Raw genomic sequence first — 25,551 nt, 5'->3', positions numbered from 1 at the left:
TTGCGTTGGATGTGAAAAACCATCCTCTTTTTCTAGGCTTCCCGCAGAAGAAGAAATGACTCAAGAGACATCCTATCTGAGCCCGGGACTTCTCCTTGATATAATGGGAATAACAATATCTCTCTTATTGGCTATTGTAAGGATCAAATCAGATAACTGATGTAAAATGCTTATCATAATTATACAGTACTTTTTTTCTTTTTTGAGACGGAGTTTCACTCTTGTTGCCCAGGCTGGAGTGCAATGGTGCAATCTCTGTTCACTGTAACCTCTGCCTCCCAGGTTCAAGAAATTCTACTGCCTCAGCCTCCCAAGTAGCTGGGATTTTTAAGAGACAGGTCTCATTCTGTCACCCACACAAGGGTGCAGTGGTGCAATCCATAGCTCATTGTATAATAACATGGAACTCCTGGGCTCAAGGGATCCTCCCACCTCAGCCTCCCCAGTAATTCAGACTACAGGTGTGTGCCACCACTTTGGGCTAATTTATTTTTTGTAGAGACAGGGTCTCACTTTGTTGCCCATGCCAGTTTTGAATTGGCTTCAAGCGATTCTCCTGCCTCAGCCTCCCAAAGTGCTGGGATTACAGGTGTGAGCCACCGCTCCCAGTCTCATACAGTACTATTATCTTCCAGTCAGAAATTTCTATGGTCTTCTTCAAGGTGCAGATACTTGTTGCCATAGCCATCCCTTCAGGCGAACTTCTGACCCCTCTTCCCTGTTCATCTCCCCTATTCTGTCTTGTCTTTTTCTTCTTCTCACTTCTGTCTCCCCTCTTCCATTTCTTTCCTTTCCTTCCTTCTCTCTTCCTACTTCTCCTTTCCTCCACTCTCCTCTCTGGTCTCCTTTCTCTTCTTTTCTCTTCTTCTCCTCCTCCCTCCCCAACAACTCTCATCTCTGCTTGCTTTGCTCAGGAAGCAGTACACTAGGCAAGAACTGAAACAAATTGCCTTCATCCACATGTAGTTCTACCACTACTAATGCCTTAGTTTTCTCAGATATAAAAAATGGATATTGATTTTAAAAACAAAATAACAAAAAGTAAAAAACAGTACTTCTGCAAGTCTAGATCTGAAAACAGTAATAAAACAAAAATAAAAAACAGTATTTAACACACAGCTGCTTTGAAAATAAGATACATACATAAGTACTTAGCAAGTTCGCTGGCTCTCAGTATAGTGCTAAATACTGATTGTTATCTATTCCTATTCTGTCTTACCTTTTCTCTTCCTCTTCACCCAGGCTTAGGGTGCAGAGAAGAAAATAAGTTTATATGGTACAGCAAAAGTTCTGTGACTTTCAAAGCCCACTTTAGTCTCATACTAGCATCGGATAATTAAACAGTCTCCTAGCCAGAGCAATTAGGCAAGAAAAAGAAATAAAAGGCACCCAAATTGGAAAGGAGGAACTCAAATCATTCCTGTTTGCAGACAACATGATCTTATACATGGAAAACCCTAAAGGCTCCACCAAAAAACTCCACCATTTAAAACTAGCAAGTAAATTCAGTGAAGTTGCAGGATACAAAATTGACATACAAAAAGTCAGTAGCATTCTGTATGCTAATAGGGAACTATCTAAAAAAAATCAAGAAAACAATTCCATTTACAATAGCTACAAAAAAGATACCTAGGAATAAACTTAACCAAGAAGGTGAAAGATCTCTACAATAAAAACTATAAAATATTAAGGAAATAAAGATGACACAAATAAGTGGAAAGATATCCCATGTTCATGAACTGAAATAATTAATATTGTTGAAGTAGACATACTATCCAGAATGATCTACAGATTCCATGCAATCCCTATGAAAATACCAATGACATTCCTCACAGAAATATTTTTTAAAATCCTGAAGTTTGTGTGGAACCACAAAAGTCCTCAAACAGCAAGAGCAGTCCTGAGCAAAAAGAGCAAAGCTGGAGATATCACAAAGCCTGACTTAAAAATATGCTACAAAGCTATAGTACCCTAAACAGCATGGTACTGGCAGAAAAACAGACATATAGACCCATAATGTAACAGAATAGAGAGACCGGAAATAAATTCATGCACCTATAGCCAACTGATTTTTTAAACAGATACCCAAAACACACATTGGGGAATAGACAGTCTCTTTAATGAGTCATGCTGGGAAATTGGATATTCACATGCAGAAGAATGAGACTAGACCCCTACCCCTCACCATATTAAAAAATCAACTCCAAACAGATCAAAGACTTAAATGTAAGAACTGAAACTATAACACTACTATAAGAAAACAGAAGTGCTTCATGACAAGCCTTGGGCTGGGCAAAGATTTTTTAAATAAGACTTCAAAAGCACAGCCAACAAAAGCAAAAATAGACAAATGGGATTACATCAAACTAAAAAGTCTCTGCACAACAAAGGAAAACTTTAAAAGTGTCAACAGACAATGAAGATATTTGGAAACTATGCATCTTACAAGGGCTTATATACAGATATATAAGGAACTGAAATAACAACAACAACAAAGCTAAAATAAATAACCCATTAAAAATGGGCAACTTGGCCAGGCACCATGGCTCACACCTATGATATCAGCACTTTGGGAGGCTGAGGTGGGAACACTTGAGGCCAGGAGTTTAAGACCAGTCTCAGCAACATATCAAGAGTATTGCTATAAAAGGAAGTTTAAAAAATTATCTGGGCATGCATATAGCCAAGACAATCCTAAGCAAAAAAAGCAAAGCTAGAGACATCACTCTACCCAACCTCAAACTATACTACAAGGCTACAGTAACCGAAACAGCATGGTATTGGTACAAAAACAGACACATAGACCAATAGAACAGAATAGAGATCTCAGAAATAAGACTGCACATCTACACCCATCTGATCTTCGAGAAACCTGACAAAAACAAGCAATGGGGAAAGGATTCCCTATTTAATAAACAGTGCTGGGAAAACTGGCTAGCCATATGCAGAAAATTGAAACTGGACCCCTTCCTCACACTTCATACAAAAATTAACTCGTTTGTTTGTTTTGTTTGTTTATTAAAATTAACTCATTTGGATTAAAGACTTAAATGTAAAATGCAAAACTATAAAAACCCTAGAAGAAAATCTAGGCAATACCATTCAGGACATAAGCATAGGCAAAGATTTCATGAAGAAAACGTCAAAAGCAATTGCAACAAAAGCAAACATTGACAAATGGGATCTAATTAAACTAAAGAGCTCATGTACAGCAAAAGAAACTATTATCAGAGTGAACAGGCAACCTACAGAATGGGAGAAAATGTTTGCAGTCTATTCTTCTGACAAAGGTCTAATACCCAGAAGCCACAAGGCACTTAAACAATTTTACAAGAAAAAAACAACCCCATTAAAAAGTGGGCAAAGGATATGAACAGACACTTCTCAAAAGAAGACATTCATGCGGCCAACAAATGTATGAAAAAAAGCTCAACATCACAGATCATTAGAGAAATGCAAATCAAAACCACAGTGAGATACCATCTCATGACAGTCAGAATGGTAATTACTAAAAAGTCAGGAAACAACAGGTGCTGGTGAGGCTGAGGAGAAATAGGAAGGCTTTTACACTGTTGGTGGAAGTGTAAATTAGTTCAACTGTTGTGGAAGACAATGTGGCAATTCCTCAAAGACCTAGAAGCAGAAATACCATTTGACCCAGCAATCCCATTACTGGGTATAAACCCAAAGGAATATAAATCATTCAATTATAAAAATACATGCACATATATGTTCATTGCAGCACTATTCCCAATAGCAAAGCCATGAAATCAACCCAAATGCCCATCAATCATAGACTGGATTAAAAAAATGTGGTACATATACACCATGGGATACTATGCAGCCATAAAATGTAATGAGATCATGTTCTTTGCAGGGACATGGATGGAGCTGGAAGCCATTATCCTCAGCAAACTAACACAGGAACAGAAAATTAAATACTGTGTGTTCTCACTTATAAGTGGGAGCTAAACAATGAGAACACATGGACCAGGGAGGGAAACAACACACACTGGGGCCTGTTGGGGGTGCAGGGGGAGGAAGAGCATCAGGATAAATAGCTAAGGTATGTGGGGCTTAATACCTAAGTGATGAGTTGATAGGCGCAGCAAACCACCATGGCACAGGTTTACCTGCGTAACAAACCTGCACGTCCTGCACGTGTATCCTGGAACTTAAATTTAATTTAATTTTAAAAAATTATCGGGACACAGTGGTATATACCTGTAGTCCAAGCTACTCAGGAGGCTGTGGTAGAGGAATTGCTTGAGGCCAGGCGTTTGAGCCTGCAGTGAGCCATTATGAAGCCACTGAATTCCAGCCTGGGTGACAAAGGATCCTGTCTCAAAAAAAAAAAAAAAAAAAAAAAAAAAAAAAAAGACTTTAACAGGCATTTCTCAAAGGAAGTCATACAAATGGCCAACAGGTATATGAAAAAATCATCAGCCTCACTAATCATAAAGGAAATGCAAATCAAAACCACAATGAGATGCCACCTCACTCCAGTTACAATGACTATTATCAAAACAATAAATGAAAATAAGTGTTGGTGAGGATGTAGAGAAAAAGGAACACTTACTGTTGGTGGAAATGTAAACTAGTATAGCCATTATGAAAAATGGTAGATGTTCCTCAAAAAATTAAAAATAGAACTACCATATAACCTGAAAGTTGCACTACTGGGTGTATAATCCAAAGAGAGTGAAATCAGTATGTCAAAGAGATATCTGCACTCCCATGTTTATTGCAACGCTATTCACAATAGCCAATATATGGAATCAACCTACATGTCTAACAACGAATGAATGGGTAAAGAAAATGTGGTATACACATAATGACATACTATTCAGCCATTAAAAAAGTATGAAATCCTGTCATTTGGGATAACATGGATGACACTATCTTAAGTGGAATAAGCTAGACACAGAAAGACAAATACTGCATAATCTCACTCATATGTGAAATCTGAAAAAAATTAATTTGATAGAAGTCTAGAAAGTAAATAGTAGAACAATGGTTAACAGACTAGGGAGGGATTGGGGGAGGAGGATGGGGAGAGGTTGGTCAACAGGTACAAAGTTAGATAGGAGGAATAAGTTCTGATGTTGTATTGCACAGAAGGTGACTATGAGTAACAGTAAGGTTTATATATCATGAAACAGCTAGAAGAGAGTTTTTTTTAATGTTATCACCAAAAATGCATGAGGGGATGAATATGCTAATTACCTTGATTTGTTCATTATGCAACATATACATGTATCAGAACATGAAATTTTACCCTATAAATATGTATAATTAAAATGTGTCCACTAAAAATGAAAAAATAATTGAACTATCACCTTATTCACCCTCACCACACATTGGTCATATTTCTGACCAATCTAGATTGTTATGGTCATAGGTGAAGATACCTGTGTGACCCTGCAAAATTAACACTAGATATTCTCATGAAAAGCAAAGGGTTTGCTTCATATGACCTTATTCTATTTGCAGAAGTAATATTCTCTTCTACTCCTATTTAGGAAATATCAAGTACTGGAAAAGGCAAAATATCTCTTCTTTACAAAAGTTAAGCAAGAAGAGAATTGCATGCTACTGCATGGAACAGATCCTTCCTCCCTTCTGAGACCGGCAAGAAAATCGCATAAAGGAGTACTAGTTAAGGTGTGGTCCACAGACGAGAGACTATCTGTGAAATGTTTGTGATCAGTAAATAGAGAAATTGATGGGTGGAGCATGTGGGTGGGCTCCTGTAATCACAGCTAGGAGAGAGGATTGCTTGCGTTGAGTCCATCCTGGTCAATAACGAGATACTCTCTCTAAAAACAAAACAAAACGAAACGAAAACTCAGCAGGCCACCAACCGGAACACTCCCCAGGTCAAACGACCGAGCCTCTAATTCTGTGATTGTTGTTGCTGTGCGCACGTTATTAAAACAAACAAACAAACAAACAAAAAGTGAAGATGTTTAGAAAGTTTACAGTACTTTGGCATTGTCCTGATATCCAAGCTCCTGATCAGCAGATTCTATTCTATTCTATTTAAGGGCAGTTCGAGTGTTGTCAAATTTGTGATTCCCATGAGGCCAGGCTGCTTACTGGTAATGCATAAAGGACCACATCCTGGTTCGCGAAGAGTTTGGGGGTAGAGGAGAAGGAGGGAGAAACTGATCCTTCATCACAGGTAGTTTGAGAGCACTGATGTAAACTATAGTCCCACTTTTGTAGTATAATTGATTATTATCCTCAATAGGTCATTTACACTAAGTCGGAAAAAAGTGGAAACATCAGATATGTGGGATATGCGTCACCTTGTACATTTCTCAGCTGGAAAAGTGTAAAACATCTCAATTTTGCGCCTGCCTTTTCAAACGTGTCTTTGGCTAAATCAATGTTGGCTCTAACCGCTCGTCCTAGAGTGAGTCCTGCCATCTTGTGGTTGAAGATGTTGACTGCAACAGAGAATAGCGGGCTTTAACATCAACAGTTCTGATTGGGTAAAAAGACCCTCGTCTTGGGGTAGTTCTCTTTTGAAGTCCTAGAGTCAGTCACACACAAACGCCCTCTTCCCAGTAAGTCCATTGTAAACAACGGAATGGACTTTAGGGAAAGGAAAGGAAAACGTGTTCTTTAGGACTCTTTAAATAGCGTTTTCACCCATGAGCAGAATTCTCTGATTCATGAGCAGCGCTAAGTAGATACCGTGTGCGTGCATTTTGAATGAATTTATTTCTACACTATTTTATAGGAGTATTGAATAGTTGGGAATTGGAACCCCTCCAGGGGGAACCAAACATTGTCATTCAGAAGAAGACAAAGAGGGATTGAAATGAAGCTGTTGATTTCAACACACAAATTCTGGTAGTAGTTGAAAGCAAAGCAAGTAAGTTTCTCCGAATCCCTAGTCACCTGGAGGTAGAGACGGACTGCGCAGGTTAACTACAGCTCCCAGCATGCCTGAGGGGTGAGCTCAGCGGCTGCGCAGAGTGGCGCGCGCGGGCGGTCATGGGACTTCAGCATGGCGGTGTTTGCAGATTTGGACCTGCGAGCGGGTTCTGACCTGAAGGCTCTGCGCGGACTTGTGGAGACAGCCGCTCACCGTGAGTTGCCCCCGGCTTCGCACCTGCCCAACCTCATGCCACCCAGACCATCGGGCCACACTTGGGAGGAACTATTTCTTGATGGGTCTCGGTCACGTCTCCCAGAGTCTCTGGGATGTCCCTGGAGGCTGATGCCCGCCGATGTGTTGGTCTGATTCCTAGCGCGGGAAACTCGAAGGTTCTGGGGGTTGTTATCTGGTTCAGCTACTTTCCTGCAATGAGGGAACTGAAGCCCAACGAGGGCGAGGGATTTGCGTAGGGGCCTACAGATGATAGATGACAGAAGCCGGAGCTGGACTCCAAGGGTACAATCTTCTAAGCTTCTAAGTTACTATCAGCCCTTCCTGACTCTCACGACAGTGTCTAAACAAATGCTGGAATTTGGGGCACGGACAGGAAGCGCCGTGGAGGCTCGGAGAAGGAGGAGGGTGTGGGAGTGTTGAAACAATACTATCTAGACAGAGAGAGGGTAGGTGGGGGCAGAGGACATACACGGCGGAGTGGAGGTGGAGGAGGAGGACAGCATGGCCCAAATCGAAGGGAAGCGAAAGCCTTGAGAGACGAGAACCTGTTTTAACTATTGGAGTTAGTCATGGGTTCTGTATTCCGTAGACTGTAAAGTGTGGGAATAGAGAGATTAAAAAGAATCAAGAGGTTCGTGCAGTAACATCTGCTCCTCAGAGACAGTTTTCAGCTCATTGTGAGTTCTGATTACTGATGCTGTTCAGAGGTGGTGCTAGAAATGACAACCACTTCTTGGCAAAGTGAATCACAGCACATTTTTATTGTTCTCTTTATGAAGTATCCGTGGCGAAATGACTGTCCCTTTCCACTGCTGCCACTAAATGAACGTTATCTCTGTGGTACTTGGCTCATCAGCACGAAGAGGAAAGTAGACATGATGATCTGGGCCATTTAGCGCTAATGTTCTTTGATCCTGTAAAATAAGTTTTCCTGGGTGCAGTTCGTCGCAATTATTACCTCCTCAATGAGGCTTTTCCTGATGCCATCCCATTTTTGAATAAATCATGAGCTTAAGAGAATTGCCATGTCTTATCCTTTTATTTACTGTGCTTAACACGTTCGCTCTGCAGGCACCAGTACATGGCAGTTACTCAGTTAATGCTTGTGGAATAAACTGAACACATTAAAAAAATTAATACAAAAAAGAAAAGTTAATAATGATTTCTTTAGAGAATTTCCCCCAGTTTAAAATACACTTGAAAGAGGTGTGGTAATATATGTACTTTGTTAGTGGTTATTTGTTTATAAATTAAATGGAATTCATGGCATATGACAAAGTTGCCTCAACTTACAAGTCAAAGGCAAAGGACTGCTCTGCTATTTGATGAGTCTGGAAATAAATAGTGGACATTTGCAAAGAATAGGGAAGACAGAGCCCTGGTTCTTAGTTTCTGATGTGATATAAGAAACCAATAATAAGCTTCAGAAATATACTGTGTAAATTAAAATACCCTAAAGCCTGATTGGGGAAGTAAGTACTCCTAAGCTGCCAGATGAGGAGTAGTCTAGGAAAAAGTTTTGTGGAGAAACAGATCCTAATTGACATTTCTGTAGAACGGTAGGGACATTGTTTAGTAGCCAAAAGGGTATCCTAAATGGGTATAACAAGGAAGTTTAGAGCATATTTGGGAGTGTGGTAAAGAAGAATAGGGAGGAGGTGTGGCTGGTTGATTTGACTAACTGGGTGCGAAGTGAAGCCCAAGGTACAGGCATACTTGTGATTTTTTTGTTTTTAAGGGTAACTTTCTCCAGGGAGCCTTTTGTGACCCCTACACCAGGTTTCACTGTGCTGTGTACTTCCATAGAATCCTTACTTATAAAAGACATGTATTTAAATACAATGACTTGCTTAATTGCCTTATTTGCCTTAGTTCTCCAACAGACTAGGCTGTAAATTTCTTGTGGAGAAGGATTATATTATTTATCCTGTATGCTCAACACCAGTTTAGGGCTTGTCAAGTAATGGATGCTCAGTAAATATTTGAGGGAGGAAGGGAAGAAGGAAGTTGGACAAACTGTTGAGAGTTTGGCATTGATATGTATTTTAATATTAATATCCTTTCATCCCCATTGGTATTTTTAAAAATTAAAGATGGAAGTCATGATTTAGATTTTTTTTTGGTAGCCCAAATGTCCAGAACAGTGCTAACTGATGAGGATAATAAAGCAAGCCCTTGACCTCAAGGAGCTCCCAGTCTGTCGATGGTGTGCAGCTTAAAATGGGAAGTGGTGTGAGGGAGTTATCACTCCATTTCTCCTTAGGAAAGGAGTCTCTCTGAAGGAAGTAGAAGGATAAAAAGCAAAAGAAATGAATGAGAATAAAAGTGACAGTGATAAAGTAGGAACTTGATGGGATAAAAATGAATACAGGGACGTGAAAGAGAATGACATTTGAAAAGGAGAAGCACAAAGTTAAGAGTCTTTAGTATCATTTTAATAATAATTCATAATGGTTAAACAAAGACCTGTGTGCCAGGCACTGTTCTCAAACACCTCATGTGTATTATTTCATTTAAATTTCATGACAGGTATATGAAGTAAGTGTTGTTATTTTAACCATTTGACAGATGAGGAACCTGAAACTTCATGTTAAGTAACTTGTAAGTGTTTAGTGCACAGACTTTAAATCAGGCAGACTGACACTAGAGTTCACATTCATAACCACTCCTCAAATGGCCTCCTACTCTTGACATCTAGAGTCAGGATGGACCTGTGTTACAGGAAGGAGAGGTTGTTATATTTAACAAAAGTGTTCGATTTTTCTTTTTCAGTTGGCTATTCAGTGGTTGCTATCAATCATATCGTTGACTTTAAGGAAAAGAAACAGGTAAAATAATATTTCTAAAGTTAAGTTCATAAATAAGTATTTGTAATTGTGTTTATATTGGTAATTTGGAAGCTACAGATTAGAATATTTCTTAAATGCACCCCTTTGTGCATTATTACTTTTCTATTTTATATGTTAACAGTTGAGCTGATGCATATTTATATAAACAATGAAGATTTTTGTGAGGTACTATGACATAGTGTTCAGGATTCTTAAAGTTGATTTGAAATTAAGTTACTTTCACTGTTGAAAAAGTGCATTATTATTGGCTAGACTGTAATCAAAATATTTAGTCCTTTTTATTTTATTGTCATGGGCTTATTAACTACGTTCTCTCTTAAACATTACTAATAAGTATGTATATTTCTCTTTAGGCGAACAACTGTATCCTGTAGATTATTTCAGTCTAAAAATAAGTTTTCATTCTTCCTATTCACTGATGTTTACAGTTGCTTCTCTATTTAGCTTTCTTTTAAAAATTCTTTTAAAAAGTTTTTTTGAATACCAGAAATCACCTTGCTTTCTTTAAAAAAAATGCATATTTTTTTCTGAGAATCCCTCGTAATTTTTCCATTATGCCTTGTGCTATTAATGGATACAATCTGCAGTAACTATTTATCGTTTGTTGCAGGAAATTGAAAAACCAGTAGCTGTTTCTGAACTCTTCACAACTTTGCCAATTGTACAGGTAGGTGTTTTGTTGTTTAAGAAGCATAATATCTATTTATTCAGTTAAAAGGTACCTAATTATTGTGTTATTCTCTAGCTTGAGCTGCACCTTACTCTGAGTACCAGTCTTACGTTTTCCTCAAGGCTCAACTCTTCAGGAAACATTATTTTACTATCAATTCAGTACTGCTTTGATGATCTTCTTTCCTGAAGTCCTACAACTTTTAAATTATCTCATTATATAGTTTAAGATACCTACATCTCTTTCTGTGGCTGTATTGTAAATTCCTAGAGAACAAGGACTGGGTTTTATTGATCTTCACTATCCCTTATAGCCAGTACCTTTTAATGAATACTTTCCACTGGTAAAAAGGAAAATCAATTATTGTCTTTTGTGCTTTTTTGACATCATGTTTTTTTTAAATAGGGAAAATCAAGACCAATTAAAATTTTAACTAGATTAACAATTATTGTCTCGGATCCATCTCACTGCAATGTTTTGGTAAGTTAATTATTTTTCTTCTCTCCTTTTGGCCTTGTAAGTTGTATTGATTAATGTTGAACAATGTTGCATTTTGTCTTCCCCATTTTACATTTTCCCTCGCCCCCGCAAACCATGACACCTGCCTGCTCTCCTTGTCCTCAGAATTCACACAGTGTAATATGTCTGTTTTACTTACTCATGGCACATGTGTAGTGATACCACAATTAAAGAATCCCTTGGCAACTGTTATTCATTGAACTCACGTGCACCAGACTTAAGGTGGGTGCTGAGGGGTATTGCCATGAATAATAGCACAATCCTTGAACTTTTATAAAGCTTAAAGTTTAATTGGCAAGACAAGCACTGAACAAATAATAATTACAAATGTAAGGAATGTTCCAAGGTAGGGAAGTGGTAAATAAAGGATGCTCTGGGAGTATGTAACCTGAGTGAGTTGATATTCAAGCTGGGAGACAGAAGAGTCAGTAAATGTTATATAGGTGACAAGCAGGGAGCTAGTGTTCCCAGATAGGATGGATTATGCATAGTTCCTGAAGCTAAGGAAAACATGGTATTTTCTGAGAAGTGAAACAAAACAATAGGGCTAAGCCTATCGAGCCAGTTACGTGGCATAAGGTTAAAGATATAAACTTGGGTGAGGATTCCAAGAGCAGTTGGAAGCCCTTGAAGGTTTTAACTAAGGGAGTGAAATGAGGTTTGAATTACAGAGAATGGATTAGAGGGAGTCAAGGAGGGGACTTAAGAGGCATCCAGGAGAGACTTGATGGGATTTATTGGTTAATTGGATGTAGGCTGATTACTCCCCAGGTGGCTTGAGCAGCCAGGTAGGTAATGGTGTACCATTTCCTGAGACGGACCATACAAACAAGCAGGTTTGGGGGCATCCTGATGAGTTACTGTGAGAGTTTCAAAAGAGCCCATCAAAAAAGATGTGCACGGTGGCTCATGCCTGTAATCCCAACATTTTGGGAGGCATAGGCGGGCAGATCACTTGAGGTCAGGAGTTCAAGACCAGCCTGGTGAACGTGGTGAAACCCCGTCTCTACTAAAAATCCAAAAATTAGCAGGGTGTGGTGGTGGGCACCTGTAATCCCAGCTACTCAAGAGTCTGAGGCAGGAGAATCACTGGAGCCAGAGAGGCAGAGGTTGCAGTGAGATCACACCAGTGTACTCTAGCCTGGGCAACAGAGCCAGACTTCATTTCAAAAAAAAAAAAGATGTGGCCTTCAGAAGAGTGATCCCAATTAAAAATGGTGCTTTGGAAGTGGTCACCTGCAGTGAGTAATTGAAATCACGGGAATGGATGAGACTCCCTGGCCAAAGTGCATTGTGGGAAGAAGAAGTTTGGTACAGAGTCCTAAGGAACTTCACCATTTAATGGTATGAAAGAGGATGAGCTAGGATTGGAGACTGAGAAGGGACTACCCTAGAAGTAGAAGGACAGCAAGCAAAGGGAAAACAGAAAAGGAGGAATGAAAGGTCAGCAGGGTCAGTATGCCTGTGTAGTCAAGCAGACAGGCAAAAAAAAAAAAAAAAAAAAAAGTCTGTCAGATTTATTGATGTGACAGTCCTTGGCTGCCTTAGCAAAAACCATTTCAATGGATATAATAGGGATGTGAAAAAAAGCAGACTGTGCTGCTGACTTTGCTTAAGAAATTTGACTCCATAGGAGAATGGGAGGCATAGGGTGGTTGGTGGATAAGAATCTGCTGCCTAAAGAGATTTTGTTTCTTAAATGAGAGAGGTTTGGGTATGCCTACTATCAGGGGAGAGAGAAAGTGAGATTCCCTGAGAAGGTGAACTGTTTTGTCTTTAGCTGGGATGGACATCTCCATCATATAATAGAAGTAATTAAGGAAAGACCCCCTTTATAACAGTTACTATTGCTAAAGAAATTGTGAAAAGCCAATTTTTGATGTCTTATACACCTGCAAGGCAGCATTCTGGTTCCTTAGGCCCGGGTAGACATAAATGGAGCTGACTTTTGATAGGTTGTAAAGACTTTCATTTACTCTTGTTACCATGAACATCTTGGTGGTTCCTTTTTGTCTCCTTCACAAGTAAGAGTGGGCAGGTGAAGGAGAGCAAATCCCAGATCCTGGCTTTTTCTAAGACCTGGACCCTGCCCTATCTCAGCACAAGTCTGCCTAGCAGGCCCTCTTACCTGCTCAAGCACAGCACCTGCTGCTTCTCTTATACCTTCCTAACTTTTATTATACTTTTTCTTTTTACAAAATAAGAGATTGCAAAATTTTAGAAGATGCCAACAAGCAGAGAAGAAATACTACACTTTATTCCATAATTCAGAGATTGTATGTTTGTGTATAAATATATTTTTTTCTAGTCTTTTCATATACAGACTCACACAATTTAGGTTTGAGATGATACTTTCTTTCTTCTTCTTTTTTTTTTTTTTTTTTTTTTTGAGATGAGGTCTCACTTTGTTGTCCAGGCTTGAGTGCAGTGGCATGAACGCGGCTCACTGCAGCCTCAACCTATGGGACTCAAGAGACCCTTCTGCCTCAGGCACCTCAAGTATCTGGGACATATGTGTGTACCACCACACCCAGCTAATTTTTAAATTTTTTTGCAGTGATGGAGTCTCACAATGTTTCCCAGGCTAGTCTCAAACTCCTGGGCCCAGGCAGTCCTCCCACGTTGGCCTCCCAAAGTGCTGGGTTTACAGGCTTAAGCCATCATACCTAGCCTAATTTGATTTTTACATCTCAAACACAATGTTTGGTACATGGTTAAAGTATAACAAATGTAGGAAGGAAGGAGAATGATTGGTGAGATGGGTATTTGTATCTAAATTCTCATGTGCTTATGTCTTTTCTGCCAACATACAAAGCAAAGCAGAAATGTCAATAGTATATTAGAAGTGTTCCATGATTGAAATATAAGTGTGAGTCAATCACTAGACAGAATTTCATGTGTACAGATTTTGTTATTGTATGATAACATTCTTTTTGTATTCCTAGAGAGCAACTTCTTCAAGGGCCCGGCTCTATGATGTTGTTGCAGTTTTTCCAAAGACAGAAAAGCTTTTTCATGTGAGTAACAGATAAGTAAAACAAAGTATTTTTTTTCTTTTTTTTTTTTTTTTAATTTTATTATTATTATACTTTAAGTTTTAGGGTACATGTGCACAACGTGCAGGTTTGTTACATATGTATACATGTGCCATGTTGGTGTGCTGCACCCATTAACTCGTCATTTAGCATTAGGTTTATCTCCTAATGCTATCCCTCCCCCCTCCCCCCACCCCACAACAGTCCCCGGAGTGTGATGTTCCCCTTCCTGTGTCCATGTGTTCTCATTGTTCAATTCCCACCTACGAGTGAGAACATGTGGTGTTTGGTTTTTTGTCCTTGCGATAGTTTGCTGAGAATGATGGTTTCCAGTTTCATCCATGTCCCTACAAAGGACATGAACTCATAATTTTTTATGGCTGCACAGTATTCCATGATGTATATGTGCCACATTTTCCTTTTTTTTTTGAATTTTTTTTTTTATTATACTTTAGGTTTTAGGGTACATGTGCACAATGTGCAGGTTTGTTACATATGTATCCATGTGCCATGTTGGTTTGCTGCACCCATTAACTCGTCATTTAGCATTAGGTATATCTCCTAATGCTGTCCCTCCCCACTCCCCCGACCCCACAACAGTCCCTGGAGTGTGATGTTCCCCTTCCTGTGTCCATGAGTTCTCATTGTTCCATTCCCACCTATGAGTGAGAACATGCGGTGTTTGGTTTTTTGTCCTTGCGATAGTTTACTGAGAATGATGTTTTCCAGTTTCATCCATGTCCCTACAAAGGACATGAACTCATCATTTTTTATGGCTGCATAGTATTCCATGGTGTATATGTGCCACATTTTCTTTCTTTTTTTTTTTTTTTGAGACAGAGTCTCACTCTGTCGCCCAGGCTGGAGTGCAGTGGTGCAATCTCGGCTCACTGCAAGCTCTGCCTCCTGGGCTCACACCATTCTCCTGCCTCAGCCTCTCCGAGTAGCTGGGACTACAGGCACCTGCCACCACGCCCGGCTAATTTTTTTGTATTTTTTTTAGTAGAGACGGAGTTTCACCGTGGTCTCGATCTCCTGACCTCGTGATCCGCCCGCCTCGGCCTCCCAAAGTGCTGGGATTACAAGCATGAGCCACCGCGCCCAGCCATGCCACATTTTCTTAATCCAGTCTATCGTTGTTGGACATTTGGGTTGGTTGTCTTTGCTATTATGACTAGTGCCGCAATAAACATACGTGTGCATGTGTCTTTATAGCAGCATGATTTATAATCCTTTGGGTATATACCCAGTAATGGGATGGCTGGGTCAAATGGCATTTCTAGTTCTAGATCCCTGAGGAATCGCCACACTGACTTCCACAATGGTTGAACTAGTTTACAATCCCACCAACAGTGTAAAAGTGTTCCTATTTCTCCACATCCTCTCCAGCACCTGTTGTTTCCTGACTTTTTAATGATGGCCATTCTAACTGGTGTGAGATGGTATCTCATTGTGATTTTGATTTGCATTTCTCTGATGGCCAGTGATGATGAGCATTTTTTCATGTGTTTTTTGGCTGCATAAATGTCTTCTTTTGAGAAGTGTCTGTTCATATCCTTTGCCCACTTTTTGATGGGGTTGTTTGTTTTTTTCTTGTAAATTTGAGTTCATTGTAGGTTCTGGATATTAACCCTTTGTCAGATGAGTAGGTTGTGATATGTTATATAAGAAGTCTGATGTGCTGACTTTGTAGATGACCTGTTTTGACTCATCTGGAAACTTTTAGGATTTGTTATTTATACTTGGAGTTTCTAGAACCCCATAAGGGTATATATAACTGGTGTTTGCGTTTTTTTTGTTTTGTTTTGTTTTTTTCATCCTGCTAACCTTTGATGGGCTCAGTTTGAAAGAGCTCGTTTTCTTCTGTTTCTTTATCTCTGCTTCATTCATTCAAAACTTCTCTTAGCTAAGTGTTGATCCATCTCTTTCTAGCTCTAAAATCACTTCAGTTTCTGCCCTTACCATTTGCTGCTCCTTGGGAGGGAAAGGAGCAAGGTTGTATTGTAGCATAAAAGTTTCTACCTCTGTTTCGGCTTCCTCCTTTGCATGCTCTGAGGTATAGCCCATATGCCAGCATGATTGTCTCAGCTTTTACTCTTTCAGAAATTCTTCAAAATCAGCCATTTGCTAGTATAATCCCTCTTATCTTGAGAGCCTTTATGAATTGAATTTCTTTTGTATTTGTAAAATTGCCATTTCATTGCCTTTGCAGAAGGGAAAGGAGCTTAACATGTATGCATGTTTGTCACCTTGAGACAGAACACCTTGGCCATTTTAAATGATTACAGTAGGGAAAAAACAACTGTAATGCATTTTACTGTGTAAAATGAGGTATAGCTACTTTTAGAAAGTTCAAAAGTTGCCTTTATCTAGGTTCACTAAAGTGTCCATCTGCCAAAAGTATAAAATGAGGTATAGCTACTTTTAGAAACTTCTGAAAGTTGCCTTTTTCTAGGTTCACTAAAATGTCCATCTGCCAAAAATATAACCACCAAAGGTACTACTCTTTGATTTTTTTTTAAAGACTAGTCAAGTGTCCTATTAAGAAGAGGGGAAAGAGTAGAACAAGGAATTCAATCTGTAACTGATTGTGAATAGTCAATTAAGATAACTGACTGTGAACAGTCAATTAAGATAACTGACTACCTTCAGACCAGCCTGGTCTTTGAGGTTTTAATGTTACATCAGTTGTTTTTTTTTTTTAAGCAAAATTCGTTCTAAAATTGCAGAAAGATGTTTTTCCTAGATGTATCCAGTAGATGGAGCTATTGACTAAGGATGCTAATGTGTGTGGTAAACATTAATAGTTTTCAAGACATACTATCAATTCTTAATTATTTATATTAACAGAGAGAAACAGCACAAATTATTTATGGGTGCCGACTCTTTTTGTTGTTGTTGTTACTTTAAAAAATGCAACTGTAGGCCGGGCACAGTGGCTCATGTCTGTAATCCTAGCACTTTGGGAGGCCGAGGCAGGTGGATCACTTGAGGTCAGGAGTTCAAGACCAGCCTGGCCAATATGGTGAAACCCCATCCCTGCTAAAAATACAAAAATTATCCAGGTGTAGTGGCACGCGCCTGTAATCCCAGCTACTAGGGAGGCTGAGGCACGAGAATTGCTTGAACCCAGGAGGCAGAGGTTACAGTGAGCTGAGACTGTGCCACTGCACTCCAGCCTGGGCAACAGAGTAAGACTCTGTCTCAAAAAAAATTTTTTTAATGCAATTATAGATATTCTCAATAATTTTGTTTCAATTAAAGGGGTAAGTAGAAGCAAGTGATTTTTAGTCATAAAAGACACCTGTAGAACTTTTTAAAATCAGGCACATTCAGCCCTCACCACTGTAGACTCTGGTCCAGTACATTTGGGGTTGATTCTGGGTATCTGTTTTTTCATGTTCTGTAAGAAAGTATAATTCAGTGCTGAAACCACTAATGTTTCATATAAGGAAGACCGTGGGCATTTCCAAATTTGTTAACCAACAGCAACTTAGTTTGCTTATTAAATAATAGCAACTCAGTTGTGATTTAGAATAAAAGTTGTTGATGTACCAAGTATTTTGTTGTACCTTTGATTTCTGGATTAATTTTGAAGATCATGCAACTTACATTTCCATATCCCTTTACTGATGATTAGAGAAACGAAAGAAGGTATACATTTGTAAAACCTTTCAAAAACGTTTACATATTTATTTCCTTTAACTTTTACAACAGTCCTGTAGGATAATTGAGACAGATATTTATTACTATCCTCATTTTATAATGGAGAAAACTGAGATTCATACTGAGTGATTTGCTCTAAATCTCCTAGCAAGTGTGTTCTAAAGATAGGACTTTGGGTTTTAGACTATATTGTAATTTCATATAACAGTTTTACTTGTTTATCTTACTGTTTTCTCAGACTTAAAGTTTGAATTTGGTGAACACATGCTTGATGATAGTAGATGGGCCTGTCAAAAATACTTTGGAAGATGGAAGAAAGCACAAAGTATTGACTTTACACATACACTCAAAAAGTTATATGAAAACGCAGTTTTAAAAATTGGAACATCTTCCTCTTCTCTATCCAAATATTACCCATTCCTTAAGATGAAATTGAAATTAGAGTTCTCCTTGTTTTCTATAGGAAATCAATTTTAAAAGACATCTTTCTTTTAAAGCTTTTATAGGTATATCATGGTTTGGAATCAGGTCAAATGCAAGCAGTTTGTGTCTTAAGTTACATTCTATAAGTGATTTTATTTGTTTTGTTTGTAAGTTGATTATCTAGAATTCTAAAAGGTATCTCTCTCTATAGGTATGGTATTGTAAAACTAAGTTAGGTCTCCAAGGTGAGTCATCAAGCATACACACACACACAGACACATGTTTATGTCAATAGTAGTATAAAATCTAACCACCTTAAATAGCATTATTTCCATGGGACATAACATACCATTATATTTTCTACTCAGAGTATCTGGAAGATGTCTCATAGAAACTCCCTCTCCATAGCTACTTAAGGAGATAAGGCAGAGATTAAAGATTTTGAGGGGGTCCATTGGTTAGGGCTCCTTGGGATGGGGGAGAGCTGTGGAATATGACACAGAGAGTTGCATAGAAGCTTCCAGAGCTCCTGGACCAATTAGTTATTCCCATTTAGGATTTAAAGCAGCTGAGCAGGTTGAAGAGAATTCAGGTTATTTAGTCTAGTGGTCTCTAACCTGCTTTGATTGTGCACCCTATCAGTTTAAAAAATTTTTGAGCCTGCTTCCAAATATATATGTGTTTCTTATAAATTATTTGCATCTCTCATTATACCAGTGTGCCTTATAAAAACTACATACCCACAAAACAGATCTTAAGATAGTGAATTAAAAAGTAAATGGGCCAGGCGTGGTGGCTCACGCCTGTAATCCTAGCACTTTGGGAGGCCGAGGCAGGCGGATCACGAGGTCAGGAGGAGGCCATCCTGGCTAACACGGTGAAACCCCGACTCCACTAAAAATACAAAAAATTAGCCAGGCATGGTGGCTGGCACCTGTGGTCCCAGCTACTCAGGAGGCTGAGGCGGGAGAACGGTGTGAACCCGGGAGACGGAGCTTGCAGTGAGCCGAGATTGCGCCACAGCACTCCAACCTGGATGACAGAGCGAGACTCCATCTCAAAAAAAAAGTAAATGGAGGCTGGATCCAGTGTCTTGTGCCTGTAATTCCAGCACTTTGGGAGGCCGAGGCAGGATGACCGCTTGAGGCCAGGAGTTCAAGACCAGCCTGGGCAATATAGTGAGACCCTGTCTCTATTTTTAAAAAATAAAAGTAAATGGAAATAAAAGTTTTATTTTCTTCCTGCTCCTGAAATTCATGCCTTTCCTTTGCAGAGAACTGTTGTAGTATCTTGAGGAAGGGAGTGTCCTGGTGTTACTTGGAGTATGGTCTGCCTCCACTGGCTTTAGAATTACCTGGGATATTTATTAAAATGCAGATCATTAGGCCATACTTAATGAATCAATGGAGGTAGGGCCTGGTTGTCTCCATTTTTGATACATTCTTTAGGGGAGTTTTACACACATTAAAGTTGAGCGCCACTGTTGATGGGCATCTCTCTTTTTCCTTGGTAAGCCTGATTGTCTCTTCACAATTTATCAACCTGATAATCTTTGAAAGGGATTCAGGGAGGAATATGAACCCCTACAGTCCTATTCCTTTTGTGCCATAGAGGCAAAGATGTGTATATATGTGTGCATTTTTATGGGAATACGTTTTCTTTAAATTGTCATAGGAGTCTCTGGCCAAAAAAAAAAAAAAAAAAAAAAAATTGGTATGGACAACTGATGTGAATTATTATGTAACCTACTAGTTTTCAGAGAAAACAATTATAAGATTCTTAACCCCAAGGCTCTATTGGGCATAATTTAATCTTTTAAAATGATATAGAAAGCGTTTCATTGTAGTGTGAACATTAACTCTTATTTTGTAGTTATCTAAAAGTATTGATTGAACATTTTGGTTAATAGAAAACTAAATAACAATAATTCAGTTTGGGGCATTCTAAGGTTGAAGTGTCAGAGGGAGCCATGTGGAGCTGTCCCTTGTAACTAAAAGTTTATTATAATGCATGTATTTGCACGTACTTAAACCAATATAGAGCCATTGTTTAATTGGCCATTCTTATATAGGAGAAGGGACGAAAGGAACAATATGTAAGTAAAAAGTAACCTAATTTAGCTTTATTCTGGGAAGAATGTTTAACAAGCTTTTAAAGAATTAATCAGCTTTTTAAACTGAAGAAATAATTTACATTCACAATGATTAATTTAAACAGTACAAAGGTACTGACAAGTACGCCTTACTTCCACCTAAAATTCCTTCCCTGTTTTTTCCAGAAGCAACCACTAGTAATAGTTTTTGTGTATCTTTTTAGAAATATTATTTACCTCACCTTTTTTTCTTTTGTTCTCCCCTTTCTCCCTTCCTCTTTCCTTCCTACCTAACACCATGCTTCTTTTACCTTACAGTTTCTTAGAGGTTGTTCCATAATATCCATTAGAGATGTGCATCATTTCCTTTAATGAGTTGGCATATTCCATCATATAAAGGGATCATAATTTATTTAAGTAAAATTGAGGGATGTTTAATTGTGTCTAGTCTTTCATGATTGGTATTGCGATGACTGTCATTGTACTAATGTCCCCTGAGCCTTTGTAGGGTATATAGCTACGTAATATATTTTTAGAGTCTCTATACTTACAGAGACTTCTCTATAGGAGACTCCACTTATACCTACTACATACCTATAAGTAGAACTATTGGTGTGTGCATTGAAAATTTTGGTAGCCATTGCTAAAATGCTTTTCAAGACCTTATACTGATTTAAAGACCTTGTGAGTGCCTGTTTATTCATTCTCATGTCAGCAAGGTAGTACCAAACTGTTTTATCTTTGCCAGTATGATAGATAAAAAATGGTGAACAGAGCTGAATTTGTTTCAGCTATCATTCAGAGCTTTTCTTCATCCACTCTTATTAAATTTTCAATGACTCTTTTATGAGTTGGACAGCTGTGGCAGTTGGGATGGGGCAGATTCTTTATGAGCCAAGTATTTCTGCCAAAACAACATTGCTTCCCAGGCTTACTAAGTTACTATGACTGTCTTAAAGCTAGCCAGCCTCTGATCTCTACTTCCTAAAGCCCTGGGGTTGGAATAGGAATGACTGAAGTGGGGATTCTGAAGAAAAAGGGCAAGATATGGTATTCCTGTCATTGCTGAAGGTTGACACCAATCCTATAGGTCATTTTCTCCACTATTCCTTACTCTGCCCTTTCCCCTGGTACATGCCACTGATGTTGTTTGTCAGCGTAGCCATCCTGGAAGTTTGAATTTGTCTGTCAAGCCTGTACACACTAGCATTGTCAGTAAGCTTTATTTTTAATGTAATACATAACAGCCAAATATTTTTATCACCATAAATCAAATAATGGCAAAATCAGAGCCAGGTATGTTTCTTCCAGCAGTGTCTTCTGGCTTGCCCTCTACACTAGTAACCTTTTCCCAGCTTTATTTTTCTTCCCTGATTTTCCATTTATCCTGATTTTCTTATCTGTCTATTTTATCTTGTATGTGGTTTTCATAAGCAGTTTCAAATCTCTTTGAGAAGAAAATGCAGAGTATTACTCAAGTCATAGCAAAAATTAAAACAACGGAAAGGGAAAAAGTTGAGAAAATGCATTCATTATCATTTGCTTTGTAATAGCTCTGCTTTAACTATTTATGTAGATTCCTTCTATTAGTATTTGAACAAATGTCATGAGGTGCTGTGTTCATATTTCTTTAGCTACTCAGTAGGCTTGATAGGAGCCACAGCCCTGGGACAATTCTTGGCACAGAGTTGCTCAGTAAATAGTGTGTGGGATAAATGGACCACGCATACATTCCATTTGGCTTATTTTTTCCTTGGGTTTTAGAATAGTCAGTTTCTTCTTTCTGGGACAGTCTGAAGTAACCTTCCAGAAACTGAGCCTCACTCCACAACCCATCCTTATGTAGAAGACCATATGAGTTAGAGAGTCTTCAGGCCCTATCTTTTGAGAAAGTCTATGGGCATATTCCGCTTTTGCTGGATTACAGTTAAACCATTTAAACCAAACCTAAGAGTAGTAAAACAGTTGACTTTGTAAAAGGTCAGATGTATTTCAACACAGAACCATCAAAACACCTATAGAGTGAACCATACTTTATATCGAGTTTGACCTTATCTCCCATTCTTACTTGTGCCAATTTTCCTATTGGCCTTACCTATTTTTTTCTTCTTTACAGATTGCTTGTACACATTTAGATGTGGATTTAGTCTGCATAACTGTAACAGAGAAACTACCATTTTACTTCAAAAGACCTCCTATTAATGTGGTAAGTGTTATACTTTCCATTCTGTATTTGAATCTTAGAAGCTTACATTAGCAAATTGGAAAAGAAGCAGAAGAAATCAGTGTTCTTAGAAGGAAAAACAAAGGCTAGGGAATAGGAGGCAGTTTTAGAAAAAAGAATTTTCGTTTTGAAAGCTGAACAAAGGGAGAAAGAAAGCTTAAAATTAAAAATATCCAGTTAATTATTAAGATGTTTTTAAAAGGCTATAGAACCCAAAATTTATGGAGGATATTTCTTAAGAGGATAGCTAATAATCATGGGTACTTATAACCTGAACATCGATTATTAAGGGAACAGAGCAGTCAAAAAAGAAGAGGAAGGGAAAAAATAAAAAGCTGGTGCCTTGAGGCACCAGCAAGCTAAAGAGAGAGTCAAGAGGGAACAAGGCATGGCATCACATGGACGTGGTCTATGCAAAATTAAAATCTGTGTTGAAGCATGCTTATTCACAAAGAGCCCAGGATTACTTTTATATTAACCTAATAGGATGGCCATGTGTTCAGAAAACTTTTTTGTTTCTCCCTCTGCTATAGAATTTTTCTCATTCCCCTTCTATAGTTTTCTCTTGTTTTCCCAAACCCTTCATCTTCCATCTGTCATGCCTTCTTCTAAGTCTTAATTTCCTCCTATTTTCATCATAAGGTAATATTATTTCACACCAGTAACTATTTTAGTAGCATAAGGTCAGCACAGCTGTTAACTATTTGCTTTGCCAATCAGATCCTAGGAAGAGTTGAGATGCTATTTTAGAATAGTGGCTTCCAAAACCCTACTTAGTCTCCTGTTCTCAAAAAATGGTGTCCAAGAAGAAAAAAAAGTTTAGCAAATACAGTCCAAAATTACATATCCAATCCTATCAGAATCAGAAGATTAATTTTTTTAAGAAGCTTTTCAAAGGATAATTCCCCTGCTCTTTTGCCTCTGTAGAATCATAACTTTCTCAATTTTAATTCTCTTTGGTGCTAAGGAATTGGCTTGAGAATTAGAGGGAGACAGTAAGAGGAGAAAATGGAAAATTGGTATGTGAAAATTCAATGTGGCAAAAGTTATTAGTAGTAGTAGTAGTAGTAGAGACAGGGTCCCACTCTTGCCCAAGCTAGAGTGCAGTGGCTTGATCATAGCTCACTGCAGCCTCAACCTCCTGGAGTCAAGTGATCCTCCTACCTCAGCCTCCTGAGTAATTGGGACTACAGGTGCATGCCACCACACCTGGCTAATTTTTTTATGTTTTGTAAAGTTAGGGTCTCACCATGTTTCCCAGGCTGGTCTCAAACTCCTGGGCTCAAGCAATCCTCCCACCTCAGCCTCCCAAAGTGCTCAGCTTACAGGCATGAGCCACCATGCCTGACCCACCCAATGGGGAAGAGTTTAAGTTAGCTTATGTTCTACCCCTAAAAATATGCTACTCAAACTAAAAATATATGATCATATATTTCAAGGGAAAAACATAAAAGCTCTTGTTGAGTAAATTTTTTTTTTTTTTTTTTGAGACGGAGTCTTGCTCTGTTGCCCAGGCTAGAGTACAGTGGCACGATCTCGGCTCACTTCCACCTCCGCCTCCCTGGTTCAGGCAATTCTCCTGCCCCAGCCTCCGGAGTAGCTGGGATTACAGGTGCATGCCACCATGTCTGGCTAATTTTTGTATTTCTTTTTAGTAGAGATGGGGTTTCACCATGTTGGCCAGGCTGGTCTCAAATTCCTGACCTTGTGATCCGCCCGCCTCAGCCTCCTCAAATGCTGGGATTACAGGTGTGAGCCACCACACCCAGCCTAGGGTAAATATTGACAGTACTAGTGAACATAACAATATTGGCTGAGCTCAAATCATTGGTTCCTTGTGTTGTTGCCAGTACTTATAAATAAATAAGTAAACAGTGAAAAACCCCTGAATCACCACATTTTCGAGTTGCAAATCTATGTTGTGCAACAGCTCATTTGTCAAATGTGGGGAAATGAAAAACTACAAGAAGTCATTCAGTTCTGTAGTCACACAGGATTAGGAAAGTTCTGATTGGTTGTCTGTCAAGATCTCTGATGTGCCCCAGGTACCTATGATAAAAGCCACAAATTAATACAGCACTCAAGGTTATGGCAGTCTTGTTGGCCTCACATATTGTTTCTCTCCAGAGGTAGCAATCTCTGTCTTTAGAAGTTTGCCTAACCTTTTTACCAGCCTCAAACTGCCAATACAGTTTCTGTGGAAGTAGCAACCCCAGAGTTGGGCACTATAGCCACTCAGCAAATTGCTAGTGAACTTACAACTTTTTCACCTTTTTCTTCACCTTAATGAACTAGGAAGGTCATTTTCTAGATGGCTTTGCCTGAATAAGCCCACATACGATTCTGTGACCTTGGTTGGGAGGACCTAGCATGTGATGCTAAGGCCAAGTCCATGGAATGGACAGCAATGCACAACAGATAATTCCTCATGTCTCACGACAATGGTAAGATTCCCAGTGGCTGCTTTGGTGAGAGCTTTTAATTGGGGTTCTTAGGAACTTGTATTATTGTTTAAACCGGAGTGTGAGCTCCTAGAGAACACCAGCTGTGTCATGGTCCTTTTTTAAGTACTCCACTATCTTGCCTATAATGAGTCCTCCTTACAGTTTGTTGAGTGAATAAGTACATGTTGAACTTAGCATATCAGGGTACAGCATAGGGGACCCAGCCAAATTCTGCTCGTTGTTAGTCACTAGCTGGATGTCCACATTCAGCAGGAAGTATATGCCGTGAGGGAAGCGGAGCAGTGGGGCAACATGAGGAGGACAGTGGCACTCGAGACAGTTGACACCAGGACACCCCACCCCCTGATTCCATTGGAAAGTTCAGGAAAGCTCCTTTCGTTTGATGGGCATTTTTGGCTTAATTCCTACATTTTTCAATTTAAGAATTCTGAAAAGTAAAAAATTTTGTCAAGTGAGAGGGATATGCAGTTTAACACAGTGTCTGC

At 38.9% G+C, this 25,551-nt stretch overlaps 1 protein-coding gene across 3 annotated transcripts in view; it reads left to right on the top strand.

The window, feature by feature from the left end:
• The first annotated feature begins 6,549 nt into the window (after nucleotides 1-6,549).
• Nucleotides 6,550-25,551, top strand: part of RPP30 (ribonuclease P/MRP subunit p30) — a 34,730-nt gene continuing 15,728 nt past the window's right edge. The window contains exons 1-7 of one of the 3 annotated variants that reach the window (XM_003255212.4): nucleotides 6,550-6,572; nucleotides 6,749-7,100; nucleotides 9,896-9,951; nucleotides 10,583-10,639; nucleotides 11,048-11,122; nucleotides 14,107-14,178; nucleotides 22,494-22,583. In XM_003255212.4, the coding sequence (XP_003255260.1) occupies nucleotides 7,019-7,100; nucleotides 9,896-9,951; nucleotides 10,583-10,639; nucleotides 11,048-11,122; nucleotides 14,107-14,178; nucleotides 22,494-22,583 (432 nt within the window). In that variant the 5' untranslated portion in view covers nucleotides 6,550-6,572; nucleotides 6,749-7,018. Of the gene's footprint in view, nucleotides 6,573-6,748; nucleotides 7,101-9,895; nucleotides 9,952-10,582; nucleotides 10,640-11,047; nucleotides 11,123-14,106; nucleotides 14,179-22,493; nucleotides 22,584-25,551 lie in introns of those variants that run through there. The other 2 variants (XM_030809281.1, XM_030809280.1) reach the window with 2 other exon arrangements.

This window comes from Nomascus leucogenys, chromosome 3 (genome assembly GCF_006542625.1).
Source record: "Nomascus leucogenys isolate Asia chromosome 3, Asia_NLE_v1, whole genome shotgun sequence".
NCBI lineage: Eukaryota > Metazoa > Chordata > Mammalia > Primates > Hylobatidae > Nomascus > Nomascus leucogenys.
The sequence above is the reverse complement of the archived record's forward strand: the minus strand, read 5'-3'. Positions and strand labels throughout refer to the sequence as shown.